Source organism: Mesocricetus auratus, unplaced genomic scaffold (assembly GCF_017639785.1).
Source record: "Mesocricetus auratus isolate SY011 unplaced genomic scaffold, BCM_Maur_2.0 Super-Scaffold_100019, whole genome shotgun sequence".
Lineage (NCBI taxonomy): Eukaryota > Metazoa > Chordata > Mammalia > Rodentia > Cricetidae > Mesocricetus > Mesocricetus auratus.
The window spans coordinates 17,809,039-17,822,035 of record NW_024429200.1 but is presented as its reverse complement, the minus strand read 5'-3'; the positions used below and the strand labels follow the sequence as shown (position 1 = coordinate 17,822,035).

The 12,997-nt window shown below is 39.0% G+C and overlaps 1 protein-coding gene across 18 annotated transcripts in view; it reads right to left on the bottom strand.

Annotated features, from left to right (window-relative positions):
* Cadps2 (calcium dependent secretion activator 2) overlaps window positions 1-12,997 on the bottom strand; it is a 519,904-nt gene that overhangs the window by 53,436 nt on the left and 453,471 nt on the right. For 13 of the 18 annotated variants that reach the window (XM_040728767.1, XM_040728759.1, XM_040728761.1 and 10 more), the window contains 3 exons: window positions 8,950-9,105; window positions 7,388-7,535; window positions 302-376 (listed from right to left, as the gene is read on the bottom strand). In XM_040728767.1, coding sequence (XP_040584701.1) covers window positions 302-376; window positions 7,388-7,535; window positions 8,950-9,105 — 379 coding nt within the window. Of the gene's footprint in view, window positions 1-301; window positions 377-5,451; window positions 5,482-6,682; window positions 6,698-7,387; window positions 7,536-8,949; window positions 9,106-12,997 lie in introns of all 18 variants that reach the window. The other 5 variants (XM_040728765.1, XM_040728758.1, XM_040728766.1 and 2 more) reach the window with 2 other exon arrangements.

Here is a 12,997-nt window from a genome sequence, read left to right as displayed (position 1 = left end):
TCAATCAAACAAAGCAATCCCCACATTGGTGATTGGTGTCATAGTGTTCATTTTATTGTTTGAAGTTTTTGTTAACAACTTTGCTGTGTGTGTGTGTGTGTGTGTGTGTGTGTGTGTGTGATTCCTGGGTCTTGTGCATGCCATGCAGACATTCTGCCACTAAGTCACACCTAATCCACATTTATTTTTTAAATTATAATTTCACAGTTAGACATTTAGAAACATATGAGATATGTCTAAAAATTCTCCCTCAAAGATTATTTCTTAATTTTACTTGCAAAGTGAAAAAATGATACATTACCTTTGAAACTAGCAGTGCAATGATTTCTTTCACAGTGTTGTCAATCAAATCATCTATTTTTGAATGGTACTGTTGCTAGGTTTGAAAAGACAAAATGCATTAGTGGATACAGATTTGAATTCTTTGCTGTAAGTCATGACTGCTCTAAAGCTACTAGTTATGGCATATCAAATTTACTTAAAATGATCATTTTGAACATTAAAAGAACAAAGCTGTGACAATGATCCCATCCAGTCAACACTTCTACATTGTGGTTGGAAAATTTTCCCATGTGCACTGTTGAGTTAAGCAGCTAATGGGGTTATTACGGGGACTGAATTGAGTTCTTATCCTTATTCAGGCAGAGGAATGTGAAGGGTACTTTTTGTCTTCTCCCCTGTAATGAAGGTGGCCCTGTATTTTTCTAAAGGGTTGGTTTAGTCAGAGAAGCAAGGAGACTGAAAAAAAAAAGATTTAATTAATACAGCATTTCATGTCTGACAACTCTCATTCATAAGTTATTTTAAATGTGCTCTAGAGATAAAACGCACTCCCCATTGTTCTCTCTAAAAGGACTTTTTGTCAGCTTGGAGCAGCAGTGGATACAATTCTTACAACATGCTCAAGCAAGGGCAAAATTAAAATTTTATCAACAAAAGGGAATAGATGGTAACAAATTAATAGGCCATAAAAGGTATAATGAAACAACACTACTCCCCATAGCTGTATTACTGCTTCTTCGTGAACAAGATGTCTTTAAATAAATACAAAAAAGATGGATTTAAAATAAATCTGAAAGACTCCTGTTTTTGCTTTCTTTAGGGAGATTACTAGAGGGCTCCTTTTTCAAATTAGCAGAAGCTTGGACTTCCGTGGCAAACGTAGGCACATCTATTTAAACAGCAATTCTTTCTTTGGAAGCATTTATCTGACAGCAGATTGTCCCCAATGGCCACTTCACAGAAAATGAGACTTGTAAAGACTAACCCTATCCTGATGATTCAAGGCTTCTAGGAACAGAGAGCATAATGCACAGACTAAAAGGACTCATGTCAGGGTAAACATTAGACCAACTTCACAGCTGCCCGTTGAATGATTCCCTAAGTCCTATGTATTTGAAAGCTATTTTTTTTCTTTCTTCAGAAAACATGTCTCAAAGTTTCCACACAGAACAAAACATCAGCTCGGGCTTGCTTTGGAACAGGAGGGAATGATCCCCACACCCTCAAGGGCTCAATGGTTAGAGTGGTTATCATCTACTTGTGTAAATAATGAAGCATAATGTTGAGACTTCCAAGATATCCCCCTGCAGTGTGTGTGTGTGTGTGTGTGTGTGTGTGTGTGTGTGTGTGTGTGTGTGTATTGACACTGATCTCAACCACATCCACATGACCACTGAGCTTTCTGAGTATGTACTACTTGTCCGGTTCACTTGAAGCCGTTGCTGCCTCCCAAACCTTTGTCCTCGAGAGGACAACGAGAATGGGTGTTGGGCATAGTGGGTGAATTTATACTGCAGGAGAGTTGGAATGTTCAGTGTTGGCATAGGAAATGAGACAATTAAGAAAAACAAAGTGGAAGCAAAATAGTAAAGTTCAGCCAAACAAGCTGACCGGTGGCTAGCCGAGATTTACTTAAACAGTTAAAGCTCTGGGCCATGAACGCACTTCAGGGCCGATGCAAAGGCTTCAGTACTCAGACCAAGTGATTTGTAGGGTTAGACCTAACACCCTTGCAAAAGGGCCTCCCAGCTCCAGCCAAAGGCTGCACAGGAAACTGGGTGGTGAAAGAGCTTATGCAAATGAGTTCTGCCTCTCTCCTTTCAGGTCCCTGCTCCAGACCTGTGTCTGTGCAGCACAAAGGAACGAATCAGCAGGACCTGGAAAGAGATACAGGAGGAAGGCCTGCAGCTCTGTATATCCCAGCAAAGGGGAAAGCACTCTCCAACAGGGAGGTGCTACTGAGACAAGCAGACTCAAAGGTGTTCTTAAACGCGTCTTGATCTCAACGCTCTACGTGCCATTTGTTTCATATTTTAATTCTTTACACATTTAAAAAATATTTTATCTTTTTTAAAAATTCTTTTTATGTGGATGGGCGTTTCGCCTACATGTATGTCTGTGTATGACTTGCATGCTTGGGTGCCACAACAGGCCAGTTGAGGGTATGGATTTCCTGGGTCTGGAGTAATAGATGGTGTGAACCAACATGTGGTTGATAAGAATTGAACTTAGATCCTCTAGAAGTACAGCCGCTGTTTCTAACCACTGAGTCATCTCTCCAGCTTCCATATTTTAACTCTTAAGAAACAAAATATCTCCAGAATGCTATTACACTTAACATAATAGAGGTCTACACATTATACTTTTGCATTGGATTAATCCTGGTCATTGTCAAAATTAGTGATAAGCCACTCCAGAAGCCATTTATACTGTTTTTATTGAAAGGCCCAGAAAGCCAATGGACCTCAGGAGTCAAGAAATTCTGATAATGATAATGAACATTTGGGTGTGTTTTCTTTAATTCATCATCTAGACACAGAGGAGAAGAAAAGAAAGGAGAGAGAAATTGATGTACAAGTGTACAAGTATGGTTGAAGTTAAATTGAAAAACAAAATGATCAAAATGTATCCATCTTTAATGTATTACTCCAGAGACCAACAAGTATGGGGGTCACTAGATTTACACAATATGGGAGTCTGCTGCTATAAATTGATCCCATCATCTGGGAACACCAGCCAGGATTAGCGTGAACATCCCTATTTTATGTATCCATCCTACAAAGACATCAAACCACATGTATATGATTATATCGGTATGCCAATATAATTAAGAGAAATCTAGTAAGTTATTCAATATATCTGTTAGCTTCCAAAGATAAAAAGAACAGTCTAAATCACAAGGAAGCAACAAACAGAATTTCCTGCAAAGCTATTTCTACTGCCTAAGCTAAAACAGGTATATTGTTTTCCACTTCAATTAATAGATGACACTGTTAATAAAAATTTGAAGTTTTTGTCCTCAACTACAAAAATATCTATAAATGTGTGTGTGTGATATGCATGTGCACATGTATGTATATACATGCACACACGGGTTAGAGGACAACCTTGGTCCATTCTTTAGCAGCTGTTTACCGTGTTTGTTGATACAGGGTCTCTCATCAGTCTGGGGATCTCCAATTTGGCTAGACATGCTAATCAACCAGTCTCGGAGCCCCTTGTGTTTCTGCCTCCCTGCTCTCAGAGTGTGATCCTGTACCTCAGGTATATGCAGGTGTCTTCAGAGGATTGACTTCAGGTCCACATGCTTGTATAGCAAGCACTTCCCAGCTCCAAAACCTCTATAGATTCTTTTTAAAACATTTACATTTATTTATTTAAAAACATGGTTAGTATTTATTTTAAAACCCCGATAGACCTAAGTACCACAGTGTTGGCAGAGTATAGCTCAGTTGCAAGATGACTTTTTTCCACATCTGCCCCCAAAACCAAACACGTTTTCTTTTTCTTTCTTTCTTTCTTTTCTTTTCTTTCTTTCTTTCTTTTTTTTTTTTTTGAGAATGAATCTCAATTTACACTTGGACAATTGTTTAGAAATCCTTGCATCAGAGCCCAGGCACATTTAAAATCCTGGCATTGCTACACTCAGGTGAATATCATCATTTCATTGGATTGTTCACATGCAAATATATTAGAAATGGGGGCTAACCAAACTCCAGTGCAACCTAGACTCTGGCCCTTCTTTTGCGTTGATTTTACTAGGACTGGTTTGCTTCTTCTGGGAACGGGAACATTCCCCCTTTAATTGATAACTAATCCTATAGAAATAGAACCCCTTGCTCACATTCTCAGATCTTCATTCTCAGTCAGCAGCACCAGAGTTGAAGTGGCTTTGAGGGCAGATGGATGTCTACAGCATAGGCAGTCATCTGCTTTTCTATAGTAATGGATAAGAAGGATTCTAAGCAATGTGGTGGTTTGATGATCTCAACATCTGTCCTGAGGGACTGGCCTAAGTCTGCTGACTCATTATAAACATCTGTCACATGAGTAGACCATTCCCTCACTAATCACTTCATTAAACCCCATTCTGGGCCTTAGAGAGCACCTTTGCATCATCATGTGGTACACAAGGAAATAGAGCTGTAATCTGGGAACTCAGGCAGGTCTTTGGTGTGGTTAGGAGTGGCGGGATTTTTACGTTCATCAATGACGATATATTAGTAATAAAGTATCACAGAGCTCAGTGAGGTAGCTTTATTTCTGCTAGGTTTAACTAGGTAGAATGTGCTTTACATGGTTCTGAATTGTCCATTAATCTAGTTTTGTCAGGAACTTTGTTTCTTTCTAAAATAACAAATTCAAAACCTGGCATGGGAAGAGAGAGGGAGAGGGAGAGGGAGAGGGAGAGGGAGAGGAGAGGAGAGGGAGAGGGAGAGGGAGAGGGAGAGGGAGAGGGAGAGGGAGGGGGAGGGGAGGGAGGAGGGAGAGGGAGAGGGAGGGGGAGGGGGAGAGGGAGAGGGGAGAGGGGAGGGGGAGGGGGAGGGGGAGGGAGGGAGGGGGAGGGGGAGAGGGAGAGAGGGAGAGGGAGAGGAGAGGGAGAGGGAGAGGGAGAGGGAGAGGGAGGGAGGGGAGAGGGAGAGGGAGAGGAGAGAGAGAGAGAGAGAGAGAGGGAGAGGGAGAGGGAGAGAGAGAGAGAGAGAGAGAGAGAGAGCACCTGATGGAGGGAGGAACCATTATGAACAATTATGTAAGTGTATTTATTGGAGACTAAAAGTAACATATATGATCCTTTTCTTTTGCACTTGTTAACCACTTTTCAGGGCTGCTAATAGGTTTTACACCTGCACATTTTGAACTACATTAGTTGTGTGAAAGTTGTAGGGGACTAATTGTCTCTAGTGAGAAGGTACAGGTGCAGACATAATGAACAGTAGCAGATTACTCTTCAAAACGACTCGCTTCTTAATGTATGTAAAGAATCATTTGGCCATGTGACTGTTTGTGTGTGCAGTGACTATTTCTCTTTTTAAATACTAGAGTAAATTGTTAGAATTTTAAAGCAGTGACAATAAATCAGCCTGTTCATTTACTCAACACATATATGCTAAGTGCCTGGTATGCTGTCAAATACTATGTACATACTAAAATAAGAACGAATATATTCACCCAGTATTTGTGGGAAGACGACTCCATAATCTAGATGAGACAAGAAAGGGTTTATGAAGCTACTTAAGATAATATTCTCAGACAGACAGTCAAAGGTTTACATCTGGGTATTGAACTATATGAAGAAGTGATTAGGGGGCCATTGACATCCAAGCCAGCTGCTTACTCATTTGGATAATTAGAGATAATAAATCATGTTGTATGTGATCAGACAATGATAATTACTGAACATTCTGTAACACTGGAAGATCAGTTACTTACATATGTATTTGTATGACTTTATGATGCTATTAGAAATATGTTTTCTCCCTAAATTACACATATAAAAATATGAGCATATATAAATGAATAGAAATGAAGTACAAATGTTAATATGTATACCTGCATTAAATAAGAATGAAGCTCACATATTAGGTCTTTTTAGCTTCCTTTGCAGTTAACCAAGCCCTGGTAAAATTGATAGCTAAGTAAGGTCCTGCTATTTGGTCTTCAGGTTTAGCAGAGTGACTTATAAGAATGAATATGGCCACTGAAGAAAAATATTGAATAATGGTAACAACAGAGTGCAGCCTCCTCCATCATGTATGCATGTAAATGAGAGGGCCTGCACCTCCAAGGTTCAGATAATACTGTAGGACAATCTTTTATGTGTGACAGTAGCTGTTTCCTCCCTACCAGTGGAGGCTGATACTTATATTCCAGGTCATTGGGGGACAGTGTGTCACTGAAATCAACATTTGTATTCTTCAGTATGAAGTGACCTTGTGCATGGGCATAGCCTCCTGATACAAATACTCAGGAATTATCCTGAAATAGCCTTCATTGTTACCTAAAGCTCCAACTCTATATTCTGCAGGAAGTATAAATTGTACCTACACACTTGAAAATATTGTCACTTCCCTCTATATTTATTTAGACTTTTGATTAAAGGATGATGAATTCATTTGACTTTAAATAATTTTATCTTTTAAAAATGTAAGAGTAGTTTATAGATTCTGTAGCTTAAGAGAAAAAGTTCCTGTTTGACATCCTTTAAAGTATAACTTTGTGTATACACACACACGCGCGCGCCTAAAAAAAACCTCTAGAAAATAGAATATTACTTTAATTCGTAAAAAGTGAAAACAAAAATACATAATTCTAAAGTGAAGATGAGCTTTTCTGAAAACAAACAACCACCCCCCAAATGTACAAAAATCCAAACCAAAACAAAACAAAATGAGAGACTTACCCATTGACTCCTAAACTGGATCATGTGATGGAGGAAAAATGAAATAATGATGAAGGAGAACATAGGGAAGAACAAAAAGATGATGAAAAGGGTAATAGAAAAGGACATAAAATGTCAATGTAAACATAGAAATCTACACAATCATCACTTTCAACAAAAACAAATCATGAAGTAAGATCATGTTGCCGTTTTTAAAATAGTTTAAAATGAACAAAAAATTAAAAGTGAAATGATGAAATTTTTATTAATGAGAACTAGCATTTTTTATTAAAATTTAAATTGCATTTTAATTGATTTTGTTTGCATATTTGTGGAGGCAGAGGTGGGGTGGGTTCTTGGCATTTTGTAGAGGTCAAAGGACAACTTGTAGCATTTTCAATTCTACTATTTTCTCACTTGGCCCCAGTAAGAGCCAGTGTCTACTTGATCCTTAAAAAAGGAAACTTTTGTATAAATAAAGGTTTTTCATATGCTATAATTTTTGTGACTTGCTTTTATGGATGCAAACTCTTAGTCTTCTAAATTTGTCTAAACAAAGTAGACATGTGTTTAGCTTTCTCATTTGGTTGTAACAAGCAAGGTTTATGGAAATAGTCAGCACCAAAATGGTATGTGGGAAATTAAAGGCCACTTGGGAAGTTATGGCAGGTTTACACACAAAAGGCGAGAACCCTCCCTGCTGCACTACTGTTCCCTAGGACTTACCTCCTGTCCGCCATCCAGGGCACACAGCTTTGTGCTTTGCTTTTTAGCATCAACTAGTACATTAAACATGGTGCACACGGAAGCTGGGATGCGCAAGTCAGTTGTTTTGTTTGCCTTTTGCAGCTTGAGTTCAAATGCAGTTCTTGTTCTAGTTATTAAAACATGAATTAGAGTAAGACATCCTGACACACATCCCACTCATTTGTAAAAGTGAAATCAATATGACAAGATAATAATATAACACATGCAGATACAGAGTGAGTGACATGGTGGAGCTAGGGAGTGGGGGTTGGGACCTGGTGGGATGTTCTGGGCAGGTGTCTCAAATAAAGGTTGGGCTGTAATGTTTCCATAGAAGAACACAATTTAAGTGTTCTTCACCAGGTAGCATTTTGAGTGCTAGCTCTATGCAGCCACTCAAGACAATACAGACACCCAAAGGAAGCTTTTTGTTATGTCTGATGTACCATATTTAATGGGGAAAATTATCATTTTACTGATTGCCTAAGGTCATATCCAAGCAGAAAAACCACATGTCCTTTCTGCATTCAAGTAGAGGGCATCCTGTGTATCAGAGCAGAACAAAACAAAAACAAAACAAACAGGTTCCAGCCCGGAAAGCTGAAAAATTGTAATACACCAAAGAAAACCACAATTCTTTTATGTCATTTAAATAGTCTCTTAGATGCTTGAAGTTGGAGGTAAAAATTGTAAGACAGGTAAGTTAGATTTGTCTTTGTTACAGAACCCCCACCACCATAATTTGACCTACATAGTTGAGACTTGAAACTCACAGCTGAGTCTTAAAACTCAAATAACCCAGATGACAATCTTGCCATAGGAGGGACATTCACATTATTCTAAGAACTGAACTTTCTTGGCTCAATGTGCTTAGGGGTGCTCAGTTGTTCCAACTAATATTTGACTGTTACTCAGGTGTACTCTCCCACAGATCACAGACACATATAAACACATCATTAGCATAGGAGCTGGGGACATTTGACCTATTAGCATACAATGCTGACTTTGTGAGAACTGTTTAGAAATGAAAGTATATTTACACGTCTCCGAAGTCTTTAACTTATTTCTGGTTAAGTGCGGAGGAATGTCTGATGCAACTAGCAAATTCCAGAAAGCAGAGAGTAACCTTGGAACTAGAAGTGGTGCTAATTGTTATCTTGAGCTTATCAGGCCACTTCACGGCACACAGACACCATACATAAGGCATAAGAACTCAATAGACTGTTTCTGTATGTCTCAGGAGATGCTATTTTGGGAATATAAAGCACAGTACTCCCAGAGAGACAATCATGGTAGATGTGATTAATATGGTGTAGGTGCTACTGATTAGACAAAGGGACGGGAGACCTGAAAACAGTATCATCAGATTAAGTTCATCAACGGCCTGGCTTCCCACAACTAAAATAAGAGAATGTCCAGTATATTTTGAAACAGTGGTCCATACTCAGTTGTTCCCTGTGACAATTAAGTAACAAGTACTTGGTAAAAAGTGGCATTACAGGTGCTGGCATACCAAGCAGCAACTTGAAATACACATCTACCTTTTGACACAGGCCTCTATCATATCACTGGCCATAAGTTTAAGTCTTTGCTCTAAGTGGTGGGCAAATTCTTGTTCTGGCCAATGTAGGTCATAGACAAACATTTGCAGTGCATCAAGTTTCCAAAACAGATCTTCAGATGTTGTTGAGCCATTGCTAGAAAAAAAGAGGAAAAAAATGAGAGGATCGTGAACCTTCACTGTTAACAACGTGGACCACCCATCGATTGATTTTTCTTTCTGTGTTATTGCCATCAGTGGAGAATGTACCCCATACACTCTCTCATGATCCAGTGTTCTCTTTTGCTAGCTTTCTAAGTCCTCCTTTCAATTCTTAATGAGGCAAGGCAAAAAGAATATAAAAGAAATAAATGTGGCTGTGAGTTTTTGCAAAGAGGACTAACGTGGGTACAGAGACCAAAGACAGAAATCAAGTTGTGCATAGAAGGATGAACATTTTAATCACTCTTTACTAGTTTCTAAGATAGTGATGAATACATGAACTTATCTTAAAGATTTGAAAAGTGTTTTGGCTTTTTTTCCCCTGAGACAGGGTTTCTCTGTGTAGCTTTGTAGACCACACTGACCTTGAACTCACAGAGATCCATCTGCTTCTGCCTCCTGAATGCTGGGATTAAAAGCATGTACCACCACTGCCTGGTGAACATGTGTTTTGTACAAGAAAATTTATATGCTCACACCTAGCAGTACCTTACTGTCATCCATGCATCTATGCGTCCATTGTCACTGTGGCTTCTGTCTACACGAGTGGAGCACACAGGAAATAATAGGCTAGGTAGGAAAGCAAACCTTTACTTCCCATTTGAACTGCTTTGTGCTGCTTATAGCTCACCACTGAAATCTAACATTGCAGCAATGGTCTAACACAGGGTCGGTATGTGGAGATGAAGCACAATCATGCATTTCCAGCTTTATGCACGACTTAGCCAGCATTCGCGAGGGCAAGAAAAATCACTCTAGGAAATGGCATTTTCACACCATGTATGAAGGTAGTCTGCAGCAGAGTTCATATGCTATTTGAACAACTGATACCATTACTACTTTCGATGAGGCAAGCATCCAGTTAATAGGATGGCAGATTTTGAAAGCAAAATATTCCTACGTTAGACCACATTGTGATTCAATCACAAAATCAGAACAAAGCAGAAGTAAAAAGAAAATAAAAAACTTGAGAAAATAGCTGACTTATTTGTTCTCAGTGTTCTAACAATTGCCCCACAAAATTTATATTCTTACTCTTCAATACAAAATGAAATAAATAAAACCCATTTACTACAAGGGTGCACTGGAAACTTTAAAACAAATGATTTTAAACAACCACAATGTTTAGCTAAATATATCTTAATTAGCGAGCTTTAGAAAAATCACCCTTGCCCTGGCTAATTAAAAGCTTGGTTTCTGCCCTGCACCCTGGCCTCAGTGTCTCAGCTCTATCTCCAATTTAAGTTGCTATCCCTCTCCATTCTGCCAGGATTTTCTCAGGATCTCCTGGTCTAGCCAAGTGTCTTTGGAGTTAAGTTCTCAAGGGACCAATCATGGCAAAACTGAATAGGAGGCACAGAATTTTACTGCCTGATTGTCTCTGCACCTTAATGTGTGCTGAATGCAGCATCAATAAAGGTCTGACAAGGCTGTACTGACACTGCTGTGAAAAATGTGTAAGACAATAATACTCGCTTTACATGTATCACATGTCCAAGAAAGACACGAGAAGAATAAAAGGCCAGGCAGCCCCCGCCCCCATATATCCTTAGGGTACAGTTAGAAGATTTGTGTTTCAGTTGGATGTACTTGGTGAGTGGCAAATTGGCTTTATAAATTTTGGAGGGATATAACATTAGAAACATGCACGCTTTAGCAATATACCACCAGAAAAATTATCATCAAAACAAAAATTTCATAGCCAAGGCAATGCCATTAAATTTTTTTACACAAATGTGAGTTATACTTTATAAAGACACAAATATGTTTTTTTCTGACTACTTCTCTGTTAAAATTAGAGACAATAAATGTGCTTAATTGGGAATTTAATTGGTCTAATAAGTGTTTGTTATAATTAAATCGATGAAAAAATATAAATAGGTTTTCTTTAGATTTGATACAGATAACCTGTAATTTATTCAGACTTTTCATTTTAAATTATTTCTAATCAGTGACCTAGTCCTAAAAACATTATTTACAGATTAAACAACTGAAATGTAATCCCCTAAGTCAGTACAGATTTAGCTTAATGACATTCATTTGTACTGCCATCCCTTCCCAAATGATAACTCTATTCACATAGAGGAGGTGGGGAGGAATCATCTGGATCTTTCTTTCTTTTAAAAAATTAGGAGCTTTCTTCTCTGGGAAAACAAATGGCAGATGATGCCTGTGCAGCTAGACTCGGGTTGGGAGGATGCAACAGCCCCTGTGGAGGGTTGTTCCTCAGTGGTCTTAAGGGGCCCTGGTCATGGTCCAGGTTGGGGCCATGGTGGAAGCTGCGAGGCTCATAGAGGTAAAGCTGACACATACCCATCACCAAGGTGGACTGCCGATTAAATTTTCTTCTGGGTGGATCCCTAAAGGATGATGTTCTAAGGATCATGCCAGTGCAGAAGCAGACTCCAGCTCCAGAGGACCAGGTTCAAGGATTTTTTTTTGCGATCAGAGACTATAGTGGTCATGTTGGTCTTAGTGTTGTTAAGTGCACCAAAGGGCCATCATCTTGGCCAAGCTTTCCATTGTCTCTGTGCAGTGGGATTACTTGGGGAAGAATACTATACTGTCCAGTGTTCTGTGTTGTGCAGCTAATCCCTGCCCATCCCTGTCCCAAGAGGCACTGGCATTGTCTCTGTTCCTGTGCCCAAGAAGCTACCAATGATGGCCACTATTGATGATTGCTACACATCAGCTAGGGGCTGCAATGCCACCCTGTGCAACTTTGTCAAAGGCTTTTTTTGTTGTTGTTGTTGTTTTCTCGAGACACAGTTTCTTTGTATTGTTTTGGAGCCTGTCCTGGAACTCGCTCGGTAGACCAGGCTTGGTCTCAAACTCACAGAGATCCACCTGCCTCTGCCTCCTGAGTGCTGGGATTAAAAGCGTGAGCCACCACCACCTGGCCAAAGCCACCTTTTTTATTTATGGTGTTTGAATCAAATGTAGGGCCTACATTTGAGGCTTGCTCTTACCAACATATCACCTTAATCTAGTTACTTTATGTACTTTGTCACTCTACCAGTAGTCAAATCTTTAATTTTAACACAAAGTGGAAATGTTTCTTGCTCCTCAATGTTTTATAACAAAATATCAAAAACTGAATTACACAGTAGGAAAATGAATATAAATGGAGACCAGTATTCTAGGTGAAGTAAGCCAGGCTCAGAAAGACACGTACCACATGGCATCGCCAATACTCTGGATGTAGATGTAAAAAGCCATAAAGTCCTGATAGTAGAAGGGGGAAATTATTTGGGAACAGAAAGGGGACAACTAGGAGAGGAGGAGACATGAATCAGAGCAAAGTACATGATACATATGTGTGAGACTTTCATAATGAAACCCATCATCTTGTACAATAAACGTACACCAATTTAAAATGCCAACTGCAATGACATCATAACATTATGAATAATCATGGTCACTATGACAACAAAAAACCTAATAATCATGGTGATCAACTTATAGAGGACATTTCTTATTTGCCTATGACAATGAAGGCATCATTACCCACTTATCATGATTCCTGTCTTGAGATTTACATCACTTTGCAAATGGTCCCAAAGCAACAACAACGACAAAAAGGGCTCAGGTTTTACACAAATCTGCAAGCTAACAGAATAGCAATAAGAAAATAAATTATACAGGATAATATCCACAACACTGTCCAAGTAAAATGTAGATGGAGAAGGAGGAAGAAGAGAAGTAAAATTATACACGAGTATAGAGACCAAACTTTAGAAAGGTTTCTTATACTGCAAAGGTAATTTCTGAACATACACAAAAACTACTCTACACATTCCAATGGCACAAAGCATCTAACTCTAAGA